Source organism: Ambystoma mexicanum, chromosome 13, assembly GCF_040938575.1.
Source record: "Ambystoma mexicanum isolate Mex_15411 chromosome 13, UKY_AmexF1_1, whole genome shotgun sequence".
NCBI lineage: Eukaryota > Metazoa > Chordata > Amphibia > Caudata > Ambystomatidae > Ambystoma > Ambystoma mexicanum.
Genome location: NC_090938.1, coordinates 801,532,090 through 801,559,551, shown reverse-complemented (window position 1 = coordinate 801,559,551; position 27,462 = coordinate 801,532,090). Strand labels below are relative to the sequence as shown.

The following is a 27,462-nucleotide window of genomic DNA, read 5'->3' as shown; positions in this document are numbered from 1 at the left end:
ATGTGATTGATTTGTGAGTAAAAGTGGCAAAATATGCAAAAATGAACTGTTGAATTTGAACATGCAACCATTATAAGGGTAACATTGAAAATTGATTTATATATATATATTGATACATATATGTGCATACAAACTACAAGTAATTGAGAAGATTTGTGGTATATTGTCCAGCTAGAAGGAAAGAAAGGCCAGTGAAGAAGTGATTAAAGGGAAAGAGAGGTTGAAGGGCAAGTACAGACAAAGGGAAAGAAGAAAAAATACTGTCATGGGGGGAATAACACCACTAGCCCATATTTGTCAGCACCTTCCTTTATACAGTGAGAAGATACAAAAATACCACAATCAGTGGTTGACGGAGATAAAAGGAGACAGTGTGACGCCAATTTGGCCAGAAGGTGGGTCATTCGATAAAAGGGTGTTAGATTTCGTGTCCACACACTTGTTAGCAAGGTGTAAGGAGAAACAACTACAGAATAGGAGAGAAGTACTAGACCTGTGGCGAATGTTTGAAGAAGTTACCCCTACAGCAGAGGTAGGTAAATAAAGAACAAACAAAACCCAGAAAATGCAGGAAGAGGTAAGCGGAACGCCAAAGGGCGAATGCACAACCATTACAGCTGAAGGCGATACAACGATAATATATCCTTTAATGTCAAGGCCAGCAGTAGGATACAGCGAGCCCCTGTACATACCAGCATGTCCCACCCCCGCACCCTCAACCGGAGCAGTCGCCACGGCACCGCCGCCCTATGATAAAGGAGGTTTGTATGGTCCGACAAGTGCACCCCCCGTGAATTTGGCACACTTAACTGGAGAATTAGACCGCCAGCTGGCGCATGCACAGATGGAAATAACGCGGCTAAGGGCATTTGGCGATAGAGGCCAAATGCTGCCAGGGGGAGGAGAGGTGCCACCGTTATCTATGGCAGATCTAACGTCAACATTAAGCACAGCAGGGGAAGTGGCGCAAGCAATCTCAGAGCCAGCGCGATCAATATCATCACAAGGAACACGCATACCACAAGGGGGAGAGAAAGAGTGGCAGTCAGGGGAGTTCCTGTTTCATCTAAATGACAAACCCGTGAGGATTATACGCCCGCCCACCCCAGAAAGTGAGAAAGGAGAAAGACGTGAAGAAAACAATGTGCAAGAATCAGAAATAGAAGAGGTATGGAGTGACTTAGACGAATATGAAGAGGCAGTTGCCGAGGCCGGGACCCCACTGCCAAACCGTCGTTACCCAGATACACCATCGCCACCACTATGGCAGGGTAGATTAAGACAGCAAGGGGGAAATATGATGGTAAGTAAAATAAAGAAAGGTGTGGTAAGTAAGATAGGAAAGAAACACAAGTTACAAATGCCATTCATACATAAAGGAGCAGGTAGGCCACACTACATGCCATGGGCCCAAATGGATAAAAACAACTTGCTGAAGGTCCTCCCACCGCTATCGGGAGGGGCTGGGAAATGGATACACGCCGGGGCTGGGAAATGGATACACGCCTTTGAGAAAAACACGGCAGAAGTGCCACTAGCAATAGGGGATGTGAAAAGTTTATTAGTGTCAGCAATTGTGACCAAGCAGACGCAGTGTGGGAAAAGGCTGGATTGCCCGGCTTAACGATGAGTTGTGACCGCCATGATGGGTCGGCGTTCAACAACATTCGAGCATAAGTGTGAGATGCATTGCGGCGCACATTTCCAGATATTCCAGATTTACATTTAGTAATGCAGTGTACAATGGAGGAGAACGAGAATCCCACGCAATTCATACTGCGGGTGCAGGATTTATGGAGAAGCGAAACTGGCACGGCGTGGAACCAGTCCACCGCCTTGTTCTATTTTATCATCAAAAAGGGGCTCCCGAAGGAGGTACAGAAGGCCTTGGACAAAATAGCTGGGATAGAAGCCAAGGGTTGGCCTGAAATAATAATAATAATAATAATTAGGCTTTTATATAGCGCTACAAACCCTCAGGTATCTGAGCGCTGCTTATTATTACCCACGGTGTGTGGTGCTCATTTATCGACCTCGGAAGGATGAAAGGCTGAGTTTGGCCCCGCCGGGATTCGAACCTGCGTTAACAGGCTCTGCACGGGTGTCAAAGCGGGCGCTCTACTCGCTGTGCCACTTGACCGGGTTTTCTCAAATACAGAGCATAATTGTGCACCACTGCAGGAGGATCAAAGAGAGAGAAAAAGAGATAGCACAAAAAAGGCTGGCAGACGAGGCAAAGCTGGTACAGAATAAATTAGTGAAAGTCGCCGCCATCAACGCCAGCGTAGCCACAAACAGAGAAAACGAGGGGGATGAAGGAGCGGGAAACAGACCAGTAACAAAAGCGGCACTACGGGCAACAGGAGGACTAGGACCGTGGAACGGAGAAGAGCAATACGGCGGACAACAGTGGCAAGAAAGACCAGCAAGAGGAAGAAGTGGGTACCGTGGCCAGAGAGGGGGGTTTGGAGGTATGGGGAATAGAGGATTTGGTGGTCAAGGAATGAGAGGCGGACCACAAGGGTCATGCTGGAATTGTGGGAGATGGGGACACTATTCCAGAGATTGTAGAATGCGGGGTACTTCCAGGGGTAACAGCCCATGGAGAACGAACAAGGCTGGGGGTGCCCACACCCAGGTAGCCCCTACGGACTACCGATGGGAGGAGGGAGACAGCAGGACCAGTGCTATAACGAACCTCAAATGCAGCAAGAACAGCAACCACCACCACAACCTATGGCAAGACAAAACGCAAACAATAATTGTTTTGCAACAGCCGCAAACGGTGCGCCCGCACCATACCGTGGCATGACCGTGGTTGGAGACAATGTCTTTTAAGTGCCAGGGCAAGAAAGACATTCAGATTAGGACAGCCCACAGGGAACACTTGCGTGTCCAGTCCTATCTACCACCCTACGTGCAGAAGAGGAACCACTAGTGGGGGCAGAGATAGGAAATAAGCAGTTTATCTTTATGGTAGACTCAGGAGCAGAGAAGTCATGTCTTATGGAAGTGCGGTTTCCGCTCTCAGGCAGGAATTTGGAGACGCAGGGGTTCTCTGGGGCTATTTTGAAAGTTCCTTACACTAAAGATCTTGCTATAACGGTTGGGGGAAAAACCGTGCGCGCACCCTTACTGTACCACGAAGACGCGCCGATCAATTTGCTAGGGAGAGATTTGTTAAGCAAATTAAATATGACCATCTCGTTTACAGAACGAGGAATAGTGTGTTCAACCCCAGGAGTATGCCCAGTACGAGCCATGTTGATGATCAGCACAGTGATGAATGAAGTTGTGGTACGAGGGATACATATTGATATAAGCATGTTTATTTATGGCATCAAGGTTTTAGCAGAAGTGGTACCAGAGATAACGAGAAAAGAATGGAGAACACCATCAGATATCATATTCTGCCCAATTGCACACACAGATGTCGTACTAGGCACGATAATGTCCATAGACATCGAGGCAGTTCAGGTATCCAGCAAACGTATTGTGGTCATAGGACTGGACGCGCAGGGGGACGAGTGGAGAACTGTGTTATGCATAGACCCAAACATAATGCTATGAGACAGAACAGACGAGGAATTATTCACCGATAGTGAAGATGACGGAGAAATAATAATGGAAATAAGTATACCATGTGATATTATGATCCAGTACAGAGAGGTACACAACCCACTCATGGCTAGCGTTAATGCCCCACTGACTATATTTGAGGAAGACAAGGCAAAGGTAGCACCTGAAATTTGGACCACAGGGCCCCACGATGTAGGGTTACTGCATGAGGTGACACCAATAAAAATAAAACTCAAGCCAGGTGCAATACCGCTGAGAGTAAAACAATATCCCATATCGAGAGAAGCAGAGGAGGGAAACAGTGCTGCCACAGTGCTGGGGGAAGAGTTCAAAGAATACCTAACCCAGTTGACACGTGCAGTACGTAGTATAGCGTGACAAATAGCACCGCCTTTTACTGAAAATGTGGCAACTGATACTACCACACCAGCCACAGACAGCCCAAGTGGGCCACTGATGCCAGGAGCACAAGTGTAAGTCTGCAGCTTTGTAAGGAGGTGGAATTCACCTAGGTTTCATGGCCCTTACGAGGTCATCTATAGTACACCCACTGCAGTAAAAGTGAGGGGATTGAAATATTGGGTGCACTTATCAGATGTGAGGAGGGCACGCGATAGTACAATCCCCCACGAGGAGCAAGATGGTGCCACTGGTATCACAAATGAGGTTGAAAAGAGATAACAAAATTGTTGGTAACCATAACCTGCAAAGATAAAAGGTATGATATGTATCTTGTTCTGCACGACTTATCTCCTACTTCCTTCTTTTCTATTTTTTTCATTTTTCCTTTTTGATTGTTCGATATCCCCTCCATACATCTCTACTCTCTCTATGTCTCACCTTCGTTTCGATTATTGTTCCACTCTTTTCTCCATCACTGTTTCACTCTCCTCCTCTCCATAGAAAAAAGTAAATGTGTAATAGAGAAAATGAGCAAACATGACTAAAAATGATGATTAAACATGAAGTTGAACAAAAAATGTAAATACATGTATATATTGTGGTGACTTAACGAATTTATATCGCCCCTCCAGGTGACAAATGGCCCAACGAACTACAATTGCGGAGAACCAATTAATGTTAGATAGTGATAGGGACGCCATTAGGGCTAAAAGGTTCAGTAATGTTGAATGTGTTTTGCTGCAGTTTTGATGTCAGTAATGTTGTTTTTTTATGGCTTGGTATTATACCCTTCTATCTTTGGTTAATGACATGCACAAGGGGGGGAGCAGGGCTAACCTGATACGAGAAGGGTCGCACTTGATATGGACTGGGGTAAAGACTATGTTATGAGTCGGCGTTCATCCCCGGCTATCAGCAAAACCCGGTCACTTACGCCGCTGGCGCTTCGGGTTTCCAAATCTACTACCAGAGGCAGTAGGAAATTTATAGCGCTCCCCAAAAGGATTCGGCATCAAACCGCGTCGTTTTATGCACGATGGAAGTTGCCGTGGAAGTTAGCGGCTCGGAGACTACACCCCCCAGGAAACCTGCTTCCGTACGGTAGTTCACCGGAAGAGCCTCACATTGGCTAGCCCCGCCTTTCTCCATTATTTAGTTCCCGGAGACGGCCAAGACGCTGCTTCTGTTTACGGCTACTACCGGTAATTAGAAGTTCCTTCTTCGATTGCTATGTGCTTGTGGTTCTTACGGTTTTCGACTCGGATTGTTTATTGGACCTTCTATTTGGAATTCCCTCACCTTCTGATCTGCCTTCCCGTGTACCGAAAATCCTGCTTTCCTCCTGGACTCCTCTTCTCCACGTTCTGTTATAGTTCCTGTCAGCCAGTGTACCAGACCTTGCCTGTTTTTGACCTACCTGTCTCAAGAGTCATCATTCCGATTGGTTGCTCTGTATCCTGCCAGAATTTACCTCCTTAAAACCCATTCACCTGGAAATACCATCCCGACTGTCATCGTCCTTAATCTTTTTCCATCAGTGGGAAGACTTTTGGTGTTAAACGGAACATTGGGTTTGTGCATTTTCAGGACGCTCTGCAGCAGTGCACCATCCCGAATCTAGCGCGACCCTCGTGCCGCCCGGGTAGTAGAACCCTACTAACCTTACCTTTTTCTTATTTTCTCCCTGTCGTTGTGTTCTAACATTTCAAGTACTAAGTCAATTCCCACTGGTAAGATCCTACCCACCTTTTTGTTTGTGTAATTATTTAAACCAGTTAGATACTAAATCTTGTCCTGCTCTTAGGTGATTCCCGGGTTAATTCCTTCATCTATCCTACGGGGGGAGGAAAACAAGAACCCAGGTACTCCTCAGTTAGTAAGGCTTATAAGGGACAACCGTTACCTTTTGTATTACTTACTTGTTGTTCTTTTCTTTTCAGCCTGGTTCGTGGCGGTACGAATTCTCTCCGCCCTTCTGGGTGATCAGTCCCCTTGTCTGGTTAACTACAGCAAGTGGTCATATCATTTTGAAGGTCTATTTTCCCTCGCAGAGAGGAGGCTTAGGTAGAGGCCCTACTTAAGCTCCTTCAAGCAAAATTCTGGGTTTGGATGCTTCCTGGTTCCTCGCACTCATCCCACCGGTGAGTAACAAAAACAGAAGCCATGGAAGAAGCGGATCCTTTGGCTGCTTTGTTTCGTTTAGTGTCTGAGTTACGATCAGACATGACATTGGCCCATGACGCCATGCATCAAAGGATCGACAGCTTACGGAATATTCAAAATCCCCAGACACTCGGAGTAGACATGGAAGGTGCAACCGCCTCAGGTTCTGGTCTACCTTCAGCTTCAGCCTCAGGGTTTTCTGCGACACCGGTTTTGATGGCCACGCAATTCCCGTTGGCCCCTCCGGAAAGGTTTACTGGAGATCCGAAACAATATCGAACCTTTATAAACCAATGCAAATTGCACTTTCTGTGTCGGCCCGCCGCCTTTCCAAACTCCACAACCAAGGCAGCCTTTATTCTTTCACATCTAGGAGGTACAGCGGCTGCATGGGCCAACCCTTTGCTTGAGTCCAACAGTTATGTTCTTTATGACTGTGACGAACTCATATTGGCCATGAATAGGGTCTTTGACAATCGTTATAAATCCCAAGCCTCGGATCTGGAGCTGCTGGGTCTACGACAAGGCAATTCTTCTCTTTTTTCTTTTCTTACCAGATTCAATCAGCTGGCTGCGGAGACAGACTGGCCCGAAGAAAAGAAATCAGCTGTATTCTATCAGGGGTTATCTGAAGAATTAAAAGATATCCTAGCCACAGTACCGGTTGTCCCAACCTCTTTTGGTGAATTGTTAGACTTAGTCTTACAAATAGATGCTAGAAGGTCTGAAAGAAGAGGAGAACGTAAAACAGCCATCCCTACACCCACTCCGGCAGATTTAGCTCCTCCTTCTGTTTCGAATCCCGAACCCATGCAGATAGGGGCCGTGAGGGGTCCCTTGACTCAGGCACAACGGGAATACAGACGTTCGCATAACTTATGCATGTATTGTGGGTCTTCGGAACACCATCTGAAAGATTGTCCTAAAAGACCAGTTAAAAAGGCGGGAAACGCCAAATCCCGGCGGTAGATAGAGTCCCTACGCCGGGAGTGTCTTCTTTGGGCTCACAGAGTACCTTATCCGCCCCTGTTAGTCTACCTGTGTCCTTCACCACTGCCGATGACGCCACATTTTCCTCTTTGGCTATTATAGACTCAGGAGCTACAGGGAATTATATGGATTTCGACTATGCTACAAAGAACCATGTCTCATTTCTACCAAAGGCTCAACCTGAGAGGGTCCATACTGTGGACGGCACAACCTTGGTATCCGGTTTGGTCACACAAAACACCACTCTTGTTAGCATGAAAACCGAAGATGGTCATGTAGAATCAATCTCGTTTGATCTAATCAAAGCTCCGCAATATCAAGTCATATTGGGAATTCCGTGGTTACAACACCACAATCCTGCTATTGATTGGGTAAAGAAGAGTGTTCGTTTTCCTTCTCCGGAGTGCAATGAGAACTGCTTTCTGGACACATATGTCTGCCCTGATTCTTCTTGCCAGGCTCTTGTGGCTTCCGTGTCTCTCATAGGCGCCATTATTCGGGATCCTAGTACAGGTATTCCCCTTGAATACGAATCCTTTCGGGACGTGTTCGACAAGGGTAGGGCAGATCGATTGCCGCCTCATAGGCCCTACGACTGCCCGATAGATCTAATACCAGGGACCAAAATACCAACCGGAAGGGTCTATTCACTTACTATACCAGAAGACAAGGTATTGAAAGAATATATCGATAAAGCCCTGGCCACAGGCTTTATTCGAACCTCAAAGTCCCCGGCTGCATCACCGTTGTTTTTTGTCCCTAAAAAGGAGGGGGACCTGCGCCCTTGTATAGATTACAGGGCATTGAATGCTATTACAGTTAAAAATCAATATCCTCTTCCGTTGATATCAGTGCTTCTGGATCAACTTGGTTCATCAGTGGTATTTACTAAACTTGACCTCAGGGGGGCCTATAATCTCGTCCGGATTAGAGCCGGGGACGAGTGGAAAACTGCCTTCAAGACACGTTACGGTCTGTTCGAATACTTAGTAATGCCATTTGGACTCTGCAATGCCCCGGCCACCTTTCAGGCTTTCATGAATGACATTTTCCATGATTATCTGGATCAATTTGTTGTAGTTTATCTAGATGATATTCTCATTTACTCATCCTCCATGAAGGAACACCTTATACACGTGCGTCTTGTGTTACAGAGGTTAAGGGAGAACCACCTGTACGTCAAGGCAGAGAAATGTGTATTTAATTCTCCGGAGGTTGAGTTCCTTGGCTATGACTTGACCAATCGTGGCATTCGTATGAGTCAATCTAAAGTCAAAGCGATTCTGGAATGGCCCGTTCCTACATCAGTCAAGGCACTTCAGTCTTTCTTGGGGTTTTCCAACTTCTATCGACGTTTCATCCATTCATTTTCGTCGATCTCTTCTCCTTTAACGGCACTCACCAGCTCCAAAAAAACATTTGCTTGGAATCCTGAGGCACAACAAGCCTTTGAAATCCTGAAGACCGCCTTTTCGACGGCCCCGGTACTGCAACACCCGGACCCTCTCCTCCCTTTCTTTGTAGAGGCGGACGCCTCCGGTTCAGCTATTGGGGCGGTTCTGTCGCAGGAGTGTCCTGATTCGGGAGAAATCCATCCTGTGGCATATTTTTCCAGGAAATTGACCCCGTATGAACGCAATTATCCCATCACAGAGCGTGAATTGTTAGCTATCAGGGATGCCTTTGCGGAATGGCGTCATCATCTGTTGGGGGCCCGTCACCAGGTTGTTGTTTATTCAGATCACCGCAGTCTCCTTGCATTCAAATCCATGAAATGCCTTACAGCCCGACAAGCTCGTTGGCATCTTTTCTTCTCCCAGTTCAACTTTGTCATCACATATCGACCGGCTCGCCTCAATGCATGTGCCGACGCTCTGTCAAGATTACCTCACAGTTCTTGTATTTCTAAATCTGATCGTCCCTTGTTGTTGCCTGAAAGGGTGGTTTGTGCTTGCACTCCTCAACCTTCGCTCCGTGCCCTTATATCATCTTGGGTGACCTCAAACAAGGAGGAATGCGAATCGTTGAATCTCGACATTGTTCAGGATCTGCCTTATATCCAGGGTCGTCTCTTCATTCCTCCTGGTGAAGCACGACTTCGAGCTTTAACTTGGTCACACGATTCATTGATGGCAGCCCATCCAGGACAGCAAAAGACGTTGGAGTCATTACGCCGTTGGGCCTGGTGGCCTTCGATGTCTAGGGATGTCATCGACTATGCGAAGTCTTGCTCAGTGTGTGCCCAATGCAAGGTTTCTAGATCCAAACCTGTAGGTCTTTTGCATCCCCTTCCAGTACCGCATAAACCTTGGTACATGGTTTCCATGGACTTCATCGTGGACCTACCTCCTCTCGACGGTTATGATACCGTTTGGGTTATTATTGATTACTTCTCCAAGATGGCTTTGTTCATCCCTTGTGCTGGCTTGCCTTCGGCCCCTGTCCTGGCTTCATTGTTTCTCAAACATGTCTTTCGTTTCTTTGGACTTCCCTCTATCATTGTATCGGACCGTGGTCCTCAGTTTACGTCCCGCTTTTGGAGGGCTTTGACTTCTTCACTAAACATCGATGATCGTTTCAGTTCTGCCTACCATCCACAAACCGATGGACAGACTGAGAGGACAAACGCCACACTGGAACAATTCCTCCGATGTTTATGTCTCCAATTCCAGTCTACCTGGCTAAAAACGCTTGCTCCTGCCGAGTTCGCCTACAATAACTCGGTACATTGTGCCTCAGGGGTATCGCCGTTTTTTGCCTTATATGGTTTCCATCCACGTTCATTGCCTTTAGACCCGGCGCTCCCCATTGACAACCCGGCTGCTCAGGCTTGTGTACGGGACCTGGATTCAGTCCGTAGGGAAGTTCGATCCCACCTTCTACTTGCACAGGAGAGGGCTAAAAAGTACGCTGATCGACATCGGCTTACCGCTCCAGAATACAAAGTAGGCTCAAAAGTCTGGCTGTCTACACGTAATCTACGTATTCCGGGCAAACGTATGCTTCTACCAAAGTTTGTGGGTCCTTTCTCCATTACGGAGGTGTTAAATCCAGTGGCAATGCGTCTTTCTTTGCCGCCTTCATGGAAGATACATCCCGTATTTCACGTCAGCCTCATCAAACCATGCCTTCTTACCACGCGTCTTCCAACTCGGCCTTGTGCTGTTCGCGTGGATGGCGAGGATGAATATGAAGTGGCTGATATTTTGGACTTTCAACTCCGTAGGGGTCGACCCTTTTATTTGGTCGACTGGAAGGGATACGGGCCTGAGGACAGGTCTTGGGAGCCCTTGGGCAATATCCACTCGCCTGTTCTTCTGCGCCGCTTCCATGCCCGCAGGGGGTTGCCGCCGCCTTTGGGGGAGGATACTGTTATGAGTCGGCGTTCATCCCCGGCTATCAGCAAAACCCGGTCACTTACGCCGCTGGCGCTTCGGGTTTCCAAATCTACTACCAGAGGCAGTAGGAAATTTATAGCGCTCCCCAAAAGGATTCGGCATCAAACCGCGTCGTTTTATGCACGATGGAAGTTGCCGTGGAAGTTAGCGGCTCGGAGACTACACCCCCCAGGAAACCTGCTTCCGTACGGTAGTTCACCGGAAGAGCCTCACATTGGCTAGCCCCGCCTTTCTCCATTATTTAGTTCCCGGAGACGGCCAAGACGCTGCTTCTGTTTACAGCTACTACCGGTAATTAGAAGTTCCTTCTTCGATTGCTATGTGCTTGTGGTTCTTACGGTTTTCGACTCGGATTGTTTATTGGACCTTCTATTTGGAATTCCCTCACCTTCTGATCTGCCTTCCCGTGTACCGAAAATCCTGCTTTCCTCCTGGACTCCTCTTCTCCACGTTCTGTTATAGTTCCTGTCAGCAAGTGTACCAGACCTTGCCTGTTTTTGACCTACCTGTCTCAAGAGTCATCATTCCGATTGGTTGCTCTGTATCCTGCCAGAATTTACCTCCTTAAAACCCATTCACCTGGAAATACCATCCCGACTGTCATCGTCCTTAATCTTTTTCCATCAGTGGGAAGACTTTTGGTGTTAAACGGAACATTGGGTTTGTGCATTTTCAGGACGCTCTGCAGCAGTGCACCATCCCGAATCTAGCGCGACCCTCGTGCCGCCCGGGTAGTAGAACCCTACTAACCTTACCTTTTTCTTATTTTCTCCCTGTCGTTGTGTTCTAACATTTCAAGTACTAAGTCAATTCCCACTGGTAAGATCCTACCCACCTTTTTGTTTGTGTAATTATTTAAACCAGTTAGATACTAAATCTTGTCCTGCTCTTAGGTGATTCCCGGGTTAATTCCTTCATCTATCCTACGGGGGGAGGAAAACAAGAACCCAGGTACTCCTCAGTTAGTAAGGCTTATAAGGGACAACCGTTACCTTTTGTATTACTTACTTGTTGTTCTTTTCTTTTCAGCCTGGTTCGTGGCGGTACGAATTCTCTCCGCCCTTCTGGGTGATCAGTCCCCTTGTCTGGTTAACTACAGCAAGTGGTCATATCATTTTGAAGGTCTATTTTCCCTCGCAGAGAGGAGGCTTAGGTAGAGGCCCTACTTAAGCTCCTTCAAGCAAAATTCTGGGTTTGGATGCTTCCTGGTTCCTCGCACTCATCCCACCGGTGAGTAACAGACTATATGGAAAGAATCACATGAGATTAACATCAACGATACAGATGTGATGCAACCTTCAGAACACACCACTGTAGGATCAACAAGTGTATCATTGTTACGTCTGAATATAAATATGAGCAATGCTTATGGATATAACGAATATGATGGAGATTATTATTGGCCAAATGATTTAACTAACACTAGTACTCGTTCACAGACAACCATACGCCCTACCTCACGCAACATTGCCGCTACTGATGATGATACACATGCCATATTGAATAACAATGATGCAACCTGGGCTGGAATGTTTCCAATACATTACAAAAAGGTGAAAAACAATAACAAGGAAGGGAGAAGGAGGAGAAAAAGGGGGGAGGGAGGGAAAAAATACGACATTTATCATGACCTGGGGTTAGACGAAATAGAAGATCCCCGCCACCCTGATCAATCAAACAAATGGTATTCCGACATGAGTGGCACGGCGAAGCAAGCAACAAATGAAAGCTGCTACGTCTGTTCACTCATTCCGCATGCATCAGGGACACCGAAAATGATAGTACCGCAGGAAGTGCCCTTGTCGGAGGCCCAATGTTTAATTCATCTGGTTTTATGCAGAATAAAGAGCACGTTCCAAGCGCACGCCGTCACATTGAAAAAACTGGAAAATGAGAGACCGAGCACAAGCAGACGCCAAGGAGTAATTTGCCCCAAAGAACCATTTCTTGTCATCAAGGGGACGCGATATGCAGAAAATAAGTGGCACGAAGAAACTATCGAATGCAAAGCAGAAGCACTTCGAGGCCTATCCAATGACACTTTCCAATGGATAAAGGAGGTATGTGACCCCATCTGGTCGCAACATGTCACAAAGCTAACGTGGGTCACAGCATTAGAAAAACCCATCAAAATACAAAAAGAAGTGCCACATGAACTGTGTATCCATGGGGAAGGAAGAGTGAACATGGGGGAGACAAGGAATTGTAACAAAACGGTAATCATACCTGACATGAAGAAAGGCACTGCTAAACTAATGGATATGTACTGGATTTGCGGCAAACAAGCTTACCTGCACCTCCCCGCATCGTGGAAAGGAACTTGTGCTCTAGCCACCCTCCACACAGCCCTGATGGTAATACCAGAGAGCCATATCCAAGGGTCGGCAGAGCAATCGGCTGGCATATCGGCAGCAGGGCAATCGGCTGAACCATCCACAGCGCCCCAACTAATGATAACAGAAGCTCCAGCGTATTAACTATTGTCAGAATATGAACTAAAGAAAAGATGTGTGTGCCAACTGGGACTACGGTGTTGTGAGAAAAGTATGCCAACCTCAGCTATGATGATGGTAGCAATGGGCCGACCGACAACAGTAGCTACCATGATAGATGCACAAATGCAAACAGGGGAGTACACTACACCACAATACAGGATGACGGCAATTTACAGGGTATATGGGGATATAGTTGATAATTTGCATCATACAACGATAAAAGAACGGAGAAAGGGAGTTGCAATGGTACCAAGAGGTATGGGTGGATCTAGATGGGGATGGAGGAATTTACTTAATGTGTACACCAGACAAATATGCCAGAAGAGGAAATAGCTTAAGAAGTGTATGCAGAGCGTGGATGCCAATAAAAGGCACCCCCGCGTGGGACGAGGCTGTGGAGGAGGCTGAGTACTACCGAAGGGAGAATGAAAAGAATAAAAAATACAAATATTTGTTACTTTAGATGTAACAAAAGGGGGGAATGTGTGGGAGCGTGGGGCCAATGGGCCCCTCTCTGCCATCACTTCTCAGTACAAAACTCGGACCAAGTGCCTCCAGTGATGGGTACGCCCCTCGCCCTTATGCAATGTTAACTCTGGGTTACATTCGCGTAGATGGGACCACTGAGCAGGGCACGGGGCATCCATTTTTTGTACCCCCTTTCCACTCCATCTTGGTGACCAGGCCTCACTGCGATAGTACAAAATGCCTCTCTCCCTTTCCCCACCGCAGCAGCTCGGAGCACATGGCCCCCACCCTAGTTCCCACTCTGACTGGAAAACTCTGCAGCTCCATTCTCACGCTGAAGCCGGAGATGCTGGCAACAAATAATAAATGTAACACATCTCTTTTCCTCTGAGATCACTGTCCTGCATGTGAATCAACATAGCACATAACTCGTCCATCTCCACCAAAGTGTCCTTGCCCTCTTACCCTCGCCAGTTGAAACTTATTGCCATTCTAACCCTGTGTCCCTGCAAGATATTCCTTTCATGTGCCAGATGGCTGACCATGCTATGAAGCCCACCCAACAGACTCCCAACTAACATTAGACCCCTGCTGCAGTATATCGTGCCCAATACTAACAAACACCACATACCTGAGATTCTTGTGAGACTAACCCCACAGTTCAATGAGAGTATTTATAGTGGTCAAGACCCGTAAACCTGTGACCTGTATAACCCAAATGTTATGCATGATATAGATACCTGTGCGATTTGTACAATGACATGATAAACTACTGAGGGTCTTTTGATCACCATTATTTTGTGCATGTATTATTTAGAATGTATTTTCTTAGCTTAGATAGTGACCACCGTGTTTCACAGCGACCTGACCTTCACCCATCCGGAGCACAGATGTCTGACGTCAATCCTCCCGCCAACCAAGCAACCAACCCGGAGGAAGAGATGATGCCCACACCTAAGATACCACCCTGGCTGACCAATCCGGGTCCAACGTAGCATCATATGTTAGATATGTCAATGTGCTTATATAGATGTGTTGTAACCTTGATGTGTTCAGAGCGCTCTCAGAGATCTAGATAAACTTTTCCTTGAACTCTTGCAGCCTGCTCTTTTGTGCCTTATTCCCTGTCCAGGGAGTGTCTGTTTTATTCATTTTTACACGTATAAGTCAGGGAGGGCACAAACACAGGCAAGGGCAACAACTACAGTAGGGTGAGGGAACACAGTTTAACAGAATGGCAGGGGGAAAAGGCGCCCCATTCCAAGAAGTTACAATGACGGGCGGCCCTTTTTCATTCCCCAGGATAGATACATATTCTGATTAGGACAGCCCACAGAAAGCACTTGCATGTCCAATCCTATTGATAACCGAACACCCTGAAGAGGAGCTCTTGGTGGAAGAGGAAATAGGAAACAGGCAATTAATATTTATGGTAGATTCAGGTACAGCCAAATCGTGCATCATGGAGGGGAACTTTCCATTATCAGATAAAGACTCTTGACATGTAGGGATTCTCTGGGGCTATTTCTATAGTTCCATAGACTGAGGAGCTGGATATAAAAGTCGGAGGGGAGGTAGTACGAGCCTTTGGTATATTCAGAGAGTTCCCCAGTGAACTTGTTGGGTAGGGATCTGCTCAGTAAACTAAATAGAAATGTATCAGTCACAGATCAAGGGGTAGTGTGTTGCATTCCAGGGATGTGTGTAACTCAAGCAAAGGTAATAATCAATGCAAATGCAAGGGAGTCAGTAGTCCATGAACAGGAAGTTCCTGTGGTCTTAGATATATTTAATTTTCTATGGTAGGAAAGGTATTAGTAAATGCAGCGCCTAAAATTGTGACAAAGTGTTGGCGAGTACCTACAGATTTTATTTTCCGACCCATGGTGCCACCCGAGATGGTGGCAGGGACAATATTGTCATTAAATTTATAAGGACTAGTAGTATCAGTCTAAAGAGCAGTCCTAATTGGAAAAGACCAGGACGAGTGCGAGTGGTGCACAATATTATGTATAGACCTGACGGTGTATTTAAAGGAAATGACAAATAAGGAGTTATTTGAGAACAGTGAACAAAATGGGGAGATTGTTTTGGGAATCTGCATCCCCTGTGATATCATGGTGCAGCATAGGGAGGCACAGTGTCCCCTAATGGCAGTGGTAACTCAGATGTTTTTATTTTTTGAGGGGGACATGCAATATGTGCCAGCACAAGTATGGACTGTTAATCCACACAATGTTGGGTTACTGAGAGCTGTGACCCCAGTACAAGATTACATTGAAGTAAGGTGCTTAGCACAAATCATCCAGTATGTGGATGATCGGTTGGGATGCAGTGAAAATGAACATCAGTGCAGGAGGGATTGTGTTGCATTATTGGCATTGCTGGCTCACAAAGGGAACAAGGCAGATAAGAAGAAGCTATAATACTGCCAACTGGAGGGACTATACTTGGGACAACTCATTTTTGTAATGGGAAAAAAAATATCAGATAAGGCGGCGGCAGTACACACTACCCCTAGGCCCAGTACTGTGAAGGAAATGTAGCAGTTTTTTGGGCTTATGTTATTATTGTAGGGCATGGATCCTAGACTACACAGTCTACACAAGGCTACTGTTACAAAGTCTCAGGGAAGGACAGAGGACTTAAAAGTACATTTTAATGGACTGACAAAATGACCAGACTAGACAGTTTGAGGACTTAAGCTGTTTTAGCAATTCCAGATTATTTACAGGAGTTTCATTTATTTTCCCACTCTGATGAACGGCTCATGCATTGACGGAAGGAGACATATTATATGTTGATGGGTCATAAATAATTGACCAGGGGACGGGATGGAAGCACACAGAGGCGGTAGTAGTGTGCGGTAAAGGGGGTGGGGAAATAGTGACCACCCCTGTAGAAAGCAAGACCATAGTTCCATACACAGCATTGCCCATATTAAAACTGAACCATTATTATCTGGGGAACTGATCAGCCCCATGTTTAAAGGTCCAGATGAGGTGGTGTTCTGTACTCCTCTCGCCGTCCGTATGAAGGAGTTAGATATTGGGTGCATCTCTCGGGTGTCCTAAGAGCACCTGAGACAAGGCAAAGTTTAATAAGGGCATAGCCATAGAAGAGACATTTCTGAGGATCCATGCCAGGGTGGTGTGCAGTGGCACACACATGCTTTTTTCTTTTTTTCTTTTGTCAATTGTTATTTGATTTATTATTTTTTTTGTTTTCTATTTTTTTTTGAAGGTCCAGGATCCGGTCGGCCCTGGTGGAAAAGGGTACTCCCTCTTTTCCTCTCTCTCTCCCTCCCTTCTCTCGCTCTCTCCCCCTCTCTCACTATCTCTGTCTCTCACTTTCTCTCTCCCTCTCTCTCTCTCCTCTCTCCCTCTCCTCTCCCCCTCTTCTCTCCCCCTCTTCTCTCTCCCTCTTCTCTAACTCTCTCTCTTTCTCTTTCTTTTCCTCTTTCTCTTTCTTGATAACCTTTTTTCTCCTCTTCAGGAATAAGCAAAGATGGCTGACCGACCTCTCTGTTATGTAGGGATAATGATAAATAAAGATGTTATTTAGTCTAGAAATGTAGTAGTGCTATGTTGTTTTGTATGACACTGGTTGTGGTTGTTGGTGTGAATGAAGGGATGTTTGTTATATGGGGTGGCCATATAAAAGAGGCCGGGGGGGGGAGGACAGTTGGGAACACAATGATAATATGTCTATAAAAAAGGAAATTAAAAATGTCTCACTTTTTGCTGGCCACCCCTACAAGTTTACTTAGACTAATGAAATGGGAAGTATGAATGACTTATGATTTATATAAGGGGTTGGGCTTTGACACTATTTCTGATGTCCAGAATGTAGAAACATTAAATAGCTGGCACTCTGATATGCGCATTGCAGGAAGGAATATAATCAAAGAAAGCTGTTAAATGTGTGCACTTATCCCGCACGCATTAGGGGCTCCTAAGGTTTTTAGTTCCACATCCAGTCCCAATTACAGAGGCACAATGCTTGGTACATCTTGCACTATAGGGGATAAAGGACACATTCCAGGCACATAGTGTGCAGTTGAGGAGCATTGATCTAGATCCAGCCTTATGCAATGACAACACGAAATACCGCCAGTGTCTACAAGGACCATATTTGGGAGGTTACTCAAATGACAATGACAAATGGCAGGGCACCACAATGATGTGCATGGCAGATGGGTTGATCCGAGTACAGTGGAGAAGCAATATCCCAAATAGAGACTTTGCGCAAATATGGTCCCAACACATCCCAAGCCTGACACGGATTGCAACAATGAAGAAACCAGTGCGAATAGACAGGGCCAAACATGTTCAACTTTGTTTTAGCAATGAAGGAACAGTTCCTGGTGGTGCAAACATACAGTGCAACCACACTTTTGTGATCCCTGGTATGATGAAAAGTACAGCAGCAGTGATGGATTACTACTGGGTTTGTGGCCAACAAGCCTACCTGCAACTCCTACCATCTTGGAGGGGCAAGTGTTCACTGGCCACCCTGCACTCAGTGCTACTAGTAATCCTGGATGAACGCCTGAAGGGAGAAGAAATGCCTGTTGAGGTGCCAACAGTCACACTAGCACCTAAAGAAGCAGAAAGAAGCTTGCAGATCACACAAGAATTTGGTATGCTGCCAGAAAAAGGACGATCTCGACGGCAGGGAACAAAGAAAAGCTCAAACTGTCTCAAAAGACTGTTTCCGCACTGCTCAGAGGAATACCTGACAAGTAATGACTTTTTAGTTCAGCCGAGACTTTCTTTTTCATCTTTTTTGGCTCCTGGGGTACAAGCAGCTGCTGCACTTTTCTACCCCTGGAGGATGCTGAGAATAGGTCACTATCCTACGTCATCAAGGCGGTGCACAATCTAGGTGTTCAAATGAAGAAAGAAGGTAGAGTTCAGAACACAGACTGGCTATTGCTTGCCTTTGATTGGGTCCTGTCATGGCTGGGGGCAGCAGTAAAAATACTGGTTCCTGTGATCTTGGTTCTCTTCTGCACATGCCAATGGGGTCTCCGATGATGTGTTCCTATAGTCCCTAATAGTGCAAAGATGATGGTATCAATGTGGGGATCTAAAACACCTTGCCATACAATAAACAGCGAAACTCAAACTAACATTTCTGGGGTTGTAAGATATGTCGGGTGGCGATGAGTTTGTTACTGTAGAAGTAACGGAAGCGGGGAATGTTGGGGAGGAGCTAGCGCTTCAGCTAGTGCCTTCCTGCACTCCTCAAGCGCTTTAAAATGAGGCAAGACTTCTAAGCACTATAGCACTGAAAGCTTTTTTTCATGCAACAATAATCACACAGAGGCGTGGCCAGTCATTAAATAATGATAGTTGGATGGAACTATAAGATGCAAATAACTATGTTGAATGAATTTGTAATAATGTTACATTGTATTTAGTTTTCTCAGAGCACGGTAAAGAGCAGGCTCTCTGCCAAAAAGGAATGTGGCTTGCGCTAAGAATGGATCGCAGAGCTCATGCGGTGTTGCATCACTGAGGCTAAGGCTTGTAGAGAGCACGAGGTAACTCAGCAGCTGTTCCTGTCAATCACAAGCCAATGGAGACTAAAAAAGATTCAATGCACAGCAGAATACTATGGGAAAACAACTTTTTTACTAGATCAAATATCATTTTATTGAATAAGTGTTGAGATAATGGAGGGAAGATGTGTTTATGTATGAATGGTTATTACATAGTAAATTATGCTAAACAAAAGCGACAAAGTATTCCTGCATATGCAGCATTATGGTATCTAGCTTGTCCCAAACGGAACCTGGCCATGCAACACTGGAGACTCTGCAGCATCCCTTGTATGGCAAGAAGAACAGTTTTGGAGGAGCTCTGCTAGTATCCAGTGACCAAGTCAAGAGTATTTAAGCCCCAGGCCCAGCACCAGTCTTCAGGACTTGGGAGCCAGCCATGGAGGACAAAATGCTGGTTGGATTTCCCCCAATCCTCATGATCTGTAAAGATTAAAGTCTTGTTATCACTTGCAAGATAGACTCATGGCTTTTAATTCCCTAGAGGGGTGCATTTACTCTGATTTGAGGGTGATGAGGGGGTACCCCAAAATATTTAAGGGATGCCCCTATAAGTTGGGGTTCACTTTCAAATGTTATTGGTAGTTGCTGCATTTTATATGTGCTTGTGTGCCTTGTGTATATATAAATAAATATATTTTAATATAACTTTAAGTGGGGTCCATCTTCTTGATCCTTCTGGCTTTGGCAATGCTGGTTCCTCCCTAAACTTGAATTCTGAACACTTTTTTAGTTAGGAAACAGACTGCCTAAATCCCTCTTGAAGAGTTTACATTGTTAATTACCAGTTGCTAACTGTGTTTTGTCTAACATTTACTTCCCCTTACACTGAATTTTGCAAAGGTGATACATATAAGTGATTTTACTGACCTTAACTGAAGTCACTCTGTGTGCTTGATATATTACTCACCTGCATTATTGTTCCTTTTATAGTCTTATTCCTTTTCTAAGTGAATCTTATTGGTAGTTGCTGCATTTTAGATTTGCCTGTGTGCCTTGTGTATATATAAATAAATATATTCTAATATAACTTTAAGTGAGTGTTTCTGTGGATCTCTGTAGGAACGGATTTCTTTGTACTGCTCTACTGCTCACATAACTCCCTCTTAAGATAAGCCTGGCTGCTCAGCCACTCTACCGACTTGTGCAGTACAGGCCTATATTAAGAGTTGGGTCCCTAATACCAAGAGATAAGTCTTATGAAGTCTAACTCTAGTTGGACTTTAGAAAAATATACCTAGCACCTGACTTCTTAATTGCTCATCTCTTAGCACTAATGCAGCATCTATTCATAGCCTGGAACAACGTGAAGGTCTATTGTGGTTGTGACAGGGAGGGTGTTGTTTTTCTGTATTGCAGCAGTATCTAATCGGATTCTGACACAAGTCATCTGTAGTCAAATAACTGATAGCAAACACTTGTTTAAAAAATAATTATAAGTCGGCTACATAAATTTATGAAGGCCAGCGTTGCCTCTGGCCACTCCTCCTATTCTCTACCCCCCTCTTCACTGCTACTTCTGCAGCAAAATGATTGATACCTATGTGTGACTTTCTAGTCTACGGTCCATGGGCGGCAAGATGTACCTTACGGCCATCACCTTGTTGTTATGCAATCAAGACTATGGGCCTGATTAAGAAGTTGGTGGTATCATCTCTGGTAATAACGCCAGACCCTTTTACTGTTACAACACATGGTAAATAGTAGGCAAACAGAAAGTACTGCATGATTCCAAGTTATCCAGACCTTTCTGTTACTCACGATTTTGGAGTCCCATAAGACTGGTGTCTGCTATTTACTCCATGTGGTAATTATTTCATCAGGTACTGTTCTTGCGCTGGAGGTGTTTACCTCAACACACAAAGAGCCAGAAATAAGATGTTTGGAAAAAAAACTCAGAATTTGATGGAGTGGTAAAGCAAACAGTAATGGCAATTACCTGTTCTTTTTCCACTACCGCCAAACTCTGAATCAGGCCTTATAGGTTTTCTACATCTAATTTCTGATTTCGGTCCCTTTGGAGAATCCAGCTGTACTCATTGGTACTGCTATGAGTGTGTCTCCTCTTCACCCATTCCCTCCCAGTCCCGTTGCAAAGCACTGGCCACACACTTCACTGCAAAAACTGAGGACATCCTGCCTCCCTCTCCTCATCCCCTTGCCCCAGCCACTTTCCTCCTAGGGCCTCCCATCCTCCCTCTGCCCTTTTCTCCTCCTTCTCTTCTATCACACCTGAGGAGCTCACCAGAGCTGTCTACTCCATTAAGGTCTCCCCCAAACAGGTTCCCCCCTTCTCCAGAACCATTAAGGAAAACATTGGCTCGCTTGCCCCTGCACTCGCCGATTTCTGCAACCACTCTTTTGCTACTGGATATTACCCCTCCTCCCTCAATCACTTCATTGTGCGTCCCTCTTGAAAAAACCTTCTGCAGACCGGTCTTGTCCAGCCAACTACTGCCCCATTTCTATCACCCCCTTCCCTGGGAAACTCTTGGAGAATCTGGTCTTCCCCAACTGACCTAGCACACTGAACTTTCTGGTTGCCTCCATGACCATCAATCTGGATTCCGTTAACTGCTCTTCTGAACACCCGTGAGAAATTGCTCACATCTCTTGACTACAACTCTCCAGCTATTCTCATTCTAATTGATCTCTCCTCTGCATTTCATACGGTCAACCATTCCATGTCCATCCTCACAAAACACTGGACTGGCTGACCTCCTTCCTCACTGACCATCCGTCCCAGGTTATCGGGGCTCTTTCTCCTCACCCAACTCTATCTCCACATGCGGCGTCCCTCAGGGCTCCAACCTTTCTCCCTGGCTCTTTAACTACCTTGCTCTGCTTGCACACCTCATTTCCACCTTTTCCCCAAATTTCCATTGTTATGCAGATAACACACAACTCTTCTTAAACTTCACTCTGATCCTCTTCTTACGGCCTCCTTCATTCCTGACTGCCTAGCTGCCATCCAGTCCTGGTGTACTTCCAATGATCTCTGCCTCAACGGAAGCAATACTGAGATCATTAAGATTGGGACTCCTGCTCCCTCTTTCAGGCCCTCAATCCGGCCATCTTCTATGGGCTCTCCCCATTCTCCTTCATCTGAAGCCAGAAACAGTGGTGTCATCTTCGACTCCTCTCTTTCCTTCATCCCAGACATTCAACACCTTGCCAAGAGGCCCCACTTTCATCTCCACCTCCTCAAAGGAATTCTCCCTTTCCTCACTTCCCCCAGAAGCTCAATGTCTCTAGAGCTCTGGTTCTCTCTAGGCTACACTACTGCAATAGTGTCTTCCTGAATCTACCCTCTTCTTCGTTACGACCCCTCCAGCTAATCCAGAATAGGGCTGCATGACATGTCCTTGGCCTCAAGCCCAGGGACCGCATCTCTCCAGCCCTAAAAACTCTCCACTGGCACCCGGTCGCTGCAATAATGAAATTCAAATGCTTCTGCATCATCCACAAGGCTCTCTGGGGCCAGGGACCAGGCTATCTACAACTTGCTCTCACTAAATACTCTCCCTCCAGAATTTTACGTTCCTCCGGCACCAACTCTTTGTGTGTTAAGCGCTTTGCTAAACAGCGGGCTGGTGGCCGATCTCTTTCCTCAGCAGGCTCCCTACTTTGGAACAGCCTCCCACTTCCTCTTGAGCCAGATCTCCTCAAATTTCCGGAAGCTCCTCAAAACTCTACTTTTCACCTCTTTCTTCCGTTCCTCCCTCCTCTGCTAAATCCCAAAGTTGCTGAGATTGGTGATCAAGGCCCTTATGTGTCCTCCAGGGTCCTGGCTTCCCACACCAAATCGCCTACAGCCTCAACCACTCCCAGCACTTTGCCTTGGCCCCCACTGGCCTATGTCACCACAGGCCTGCAATTACTTATTTATTGACAGCTGACCACTCCACCTATGCACTTACAGCTGCTCACTCCCTAGCACTTCCCTCTTGATACACCTAGCACATACCCCCTCCCACTTCCTCTTCCCTCCCTCTATCTGCACTTGCACATTCTGAATGCTCACAAGGCCTAGTAGGACAGCCTCTATCTTTTATTGCTACATTTGTTTCATTCCCATGTGCCCTCCCTGTTGCCCTGTGTGCGCTTTGAAACACAATTTACTTGAGATGTATAAGCACCTTACAAATGCACAATAAATAAATAAATAATAGCAAAAGAAGATTTCAACATGTTATTTGCCAGCCTTACATTTAAGGATTGCTAAAGTGGATAGTTTACAAAGAGTAATTCAAACACTTATGCCAAATCAACTCACTACATAAGAAAGTATCTGTCCAATCTAAATCCATCTCTGCTGAATGGATAAGGCAAGCCCCCACAGATGCATCCATACAGAGGATCCAGCGTACCCCCATCTACTTCTACATATTTTCTGACCACTTACCGTTGCTCAGTTTTTAATATCTGTGATTTCTGAAGTAGTGATCCCGACCAAGGGGTTGCAGACAAGACTAGAGCTGACTTTGCGAGAAGAGTATCATTTACACTTCACTGGTTTGGAAGTCGCACACGTCAAGGTCATCTGAAATGGTGGTGAAGGGAGCAGGAGCGCAATAATGACACCCTTGGTCAAAATAAACGGACAGGTAATCATGGGTGACAAATGAGAGAAAATGGGACAGGTCATGTATTTTGAAGTAGCAGAGGGGCGGATGATCTGTGCTGACACAGCAGACGTAAAGAAATGCTTTATCACAGCTCAAAGTCAAATAATCCAAGGGTATATGAGAAGTAGATCATCCTTAGAGACAGTGGAGAAACACATGTAATCTATGAGAAGGTATCAAGTGGGATGGTAATCCACAATAACATGTCGGCAGCAGAATGAAGTCCAGAGTTTGCAATGGGTGGGAGAAAGTGAAAAAGGGGATTGAGAAGCAGAGAGGAAAATTAGGGAGCAAGTGCATGTTTCCTGCAGTGCTTGCATGGAGAGGAAAGATGCACGCAATTAGTAATCAAGTTAGAGAGGTATTTGGCTATTTAGGACCTGGGAATAGTGAATGAGCACACCATTCCTGGGGCGATTGTAAATGAACAGGCATTACCTTCAGAGTAATCACCAGGGAGGGTGTTCCCTGTAGGGGAAGCACAATTGTAGAAACGTCTTAAAGTGCATCCATGGGGGTATACACTGTCTGAGGAAATTGGGAGGGAGCAGCCAGCCATTGCACGTGGGCGATGGGTGTGGCAAGGATTCCTTGCTGAGGTTGCATGTGGACATGCATATCTCGTGTGAGCAGCTTGTGTGGAGCAACTATTCTCTGATAAGGGTACTTGTGGGCATCTGTCTCCTGATGATGGAGCACAAGAAGAAGACCCAGTAGAGAAAATGTGAGGGCAGGTACTCCTTGGCGATGGAGCACAAGGGTGGGAATTACATGAGGGAGCATTGGGGCAGATGTTCCTGGAGGAGAAAGCACAGGTACAGGCTGCAGATGGAGGAACAACACAGTGACATGTATTCCTTTGAGAAACAGTGTGGGAGAAGGGGCTCCCTGTGGAAGGAATGGGGTAGGTAGACTTTGAGGAGCTGTTAGATGGAAAGTTATTCTTCAATGGACAGGCCATGTCACAGGGTGTGTTCGGTGAGCAGGCAATCCCTGCTGAGTTGTCAACGTGACAGGTATTGGAGGGAATGATATCAGTGCACACTTTCCCTGTGGAGAGGTATGGGCATGTTGCCCATGGAGTGATGGCAGAGGGGGAGGTAATCCATGCCGAACTCTCTTGATGACAGAAGTTTCTGGCAGGGGGGACATTGCTCAGGCACATATATTGATCCGCTGACGAGCTATCACGAGGGCAGGCCTTGCACATTGAAACACCAGATCTGAAGCTCATCTCCGAAGAAAAATTAGAGGGACACGGAATACCTGGAGTGATGTCAGATGGACAGACAATTCCTGTGATTTTTTTAGAGGGACAATTAACTCCAGGAGAAATACTAGGTGAGCTTTGACACTCTGAATACATATTTGAAGTGTATATCATTCCAGGTATAATATTGGAGGGGAAAGTAATCCCTGGTGAGATTGAAGGTGAGCAAATATTCCCTGAAGAGGGACAACAGGCAGATATACTGTCTGGGGCTCGAGAAGGCACTTGATTTCCTGCACATACATCAGAAGAACCTGATGATTCTGAGATTTCATTAGACTGTGGATCAGTGACAATGACTGCTGAGGAAGCAGAGAGGTACGAATTTTCGGAAGTGGCCGCAAATGAAGCTATATTTTCTGCTTTAGGGGAAACACTTTTCCTTAAGGAGATATCTGAAGGGTGTTTTTTTGGAGAAAGCCCACGAGACCAACGTTTCTTTAGGGAGCTAAAACGCTGATTTCTATCTGGGGAGCTTTTAGGTGTAGAACTTTGCGAGGTGATATCAGATTGATGTGCATCTTCTGTGGTTTGCTTTACGGCTGGCTCGTCATCTCTGGTTTTAGAGTGTTTGCGCTGCCAGAAGGCATTAGTACGCTTTGGACTTCCTGTGGTACTCTTACTGTGCTTTGTACTTCCAGTAGGGCTTTTAAGGGCAGTTTTACGTTTTGCTGTGCTTTTCAAATGTTGTGTACGCCCTGAGGCTGCTTTAGTTTTTGAAGGTGGTGGACTTTTTGAAGGTCTTTTAGAGGCTGCTTTACTTTTTGAACGTGGTGGACTTTTTGAAGGTCTTTTAGAGGCTGCTTTACTTTTTGAACGTGGTGGACTTTTTGAAGGTCTTCTTGAGGCTGCTTTACTTTTTGAGCGTGGTGGACTTTTTGAAGGTCTTCTTAAGGCTGCTTTACTTTTTGAACGTGGTGGACTTTTTGAAGGTCTTCTTGAGGATGCTTTACTTTTTTTGTCCGATTTTGACACCGGTGGACTTCCGTGGTCAGGCGGTGGTGTACTTTGAAAAAGGCTTCTCAAGGCTGCTTTGCTTTTTGGAGTTGCTTTAGATGGTGATGTACTTCTAGAGGCTCTTTTGGGGGGCGAATTACGTCCTGGTGCACTCCTAGACTTCTTTGTAATTATTGGGGTTTTAGAGGGGTGTTTACTCTTTGAAGATATCACTGAGGAGATAGGAGAGGGGCGATTATCTCCTACACTAGCGTTCTGTGGATTTTCTGAAATAGAAACGTGCTGAGTTTTCCCTTTGGACTTCTTAGCTCTTCTGTTTTTTGCTGATGAAATAATGGATGGGTGGGTAGTTTGGTCTGTGATGCTGGTGCGGCTGGACTTTGCTGAGGTGGTATATGAGGGGCAGATACTTTCGGGGGCAATACTGGACTGGCTGCTCTTTTGACAGGCGATATATGAAGGGTGGCCATATATTTCTGAACGATCACAGTTGCTGGCATTATCTGTGGAAATATCTGCAGGGGCGGCATTTTCTGCTACTACACGGGAGCTGCAAACTTGGTATGGTCTTTCTGGGGGCTCTTGGTTCGAGCAGGTGTTTTCTGGAAGGCCGCTGTCTGAACACGTGTCCAATGGGGAGAAAGTAGGGTGGCCGGACTTTTCTGAGCAACTCGAGTTCGGGGGGCGGGTTCGCGAGCACACGCACGTGTAGCTGTTGTCGCCTGAGGTGCCGGGCGAGGCGGCGTCGCTCTCCGACGCGCACCAGAGGCCGGCATGTCCCAGGTAGGCGCTGGAGGACGCGCTGGAACCGTCCGAGCAGAAGTCATCCGAGTCGACGGCGGAGCCTGCGGAGCCCTCGGAGCACGAGTCATCCGCAGAGCTGGCTTCTGGCGAGCTGCCGGCAGGGGGCTCACGAGGCACAGTGTTGCCAGAAAACACCATGGACGCCACCGGCAGGCGGCGGAGGCGCGCGCGGGAAAGAAAAGGCGGGAAGGGAAATAAACGGGAAAGAAAAGGCGGGAAGGGAAATAAACGGCTAGAGGAAACAATAGTGGGTGGGCCCGGTGGGTTTTGGAGTTGCGGAGTGCCGCCGCTCGAACACGCTGATGTTCTCCGGGCCCGGGGACAAGGGGGAGACAGGTGACGGCACACCACTCACTCCGCTGTCGATACCTCTGTGAGGATTCCGTGACGTAATCCAAAGGTGGGCGATACCAAGAAGACGGAGCGGCCTCTTGACGGCACTGAGGCGGGGCATTTTATTCACATCCTGCAGCTTACGCAGCTTATTTTTACACCGCCTTACAGATGAAACATGAAATGGATGAAAATACATGAAACGGAGGGACAAACCTCACCCCCGCTACCTACCGCAGGTGTAAATGGAATCGGCGACGGAAACCACTCCCCCCCACCAACCGCCTCTCCGGTGCCAAACTACAGGCATGGAAATTAAAATGTATGCAATGTTGTTAATATGAGATCTGCCCAGTGCATCCTCGAGTGCCTCTTTAACCTGCCCACTAAAATAAACATCAATTCTACC

General features: G+C 46.3%; 1 protein-coding gene across 1 annotated transcript in view; it reads right to left on the bottom strand.

Annotated features, from left to right (window-relative positions):
- LOC138520697 (serine/arginine repetitive matrix protein 5-like) overlaps window positions 1-27,062 on the bottom strand; it is a 224,436-nt gene extending 197,374 nt beyond the window's left edge. Inside the window, exon 1 of the mRNA XM_069632962.1 lies at window positions 23,467-27,062. Within this exon, the coding sequence (XP_069489063.1) occupies window positions 24,063-26,858 (2,796 nt within the window). The 5' untranslated portion in view covers window positions 26,859-27,062 and the 3' untranslated portion in view covers window positions 23,467-24,062. The remainder of the gene's footprint in view (window positions 1-23,466) is intronic.
- Window positions 27,063-27,462: the final 400 nt, after the last annotated feature.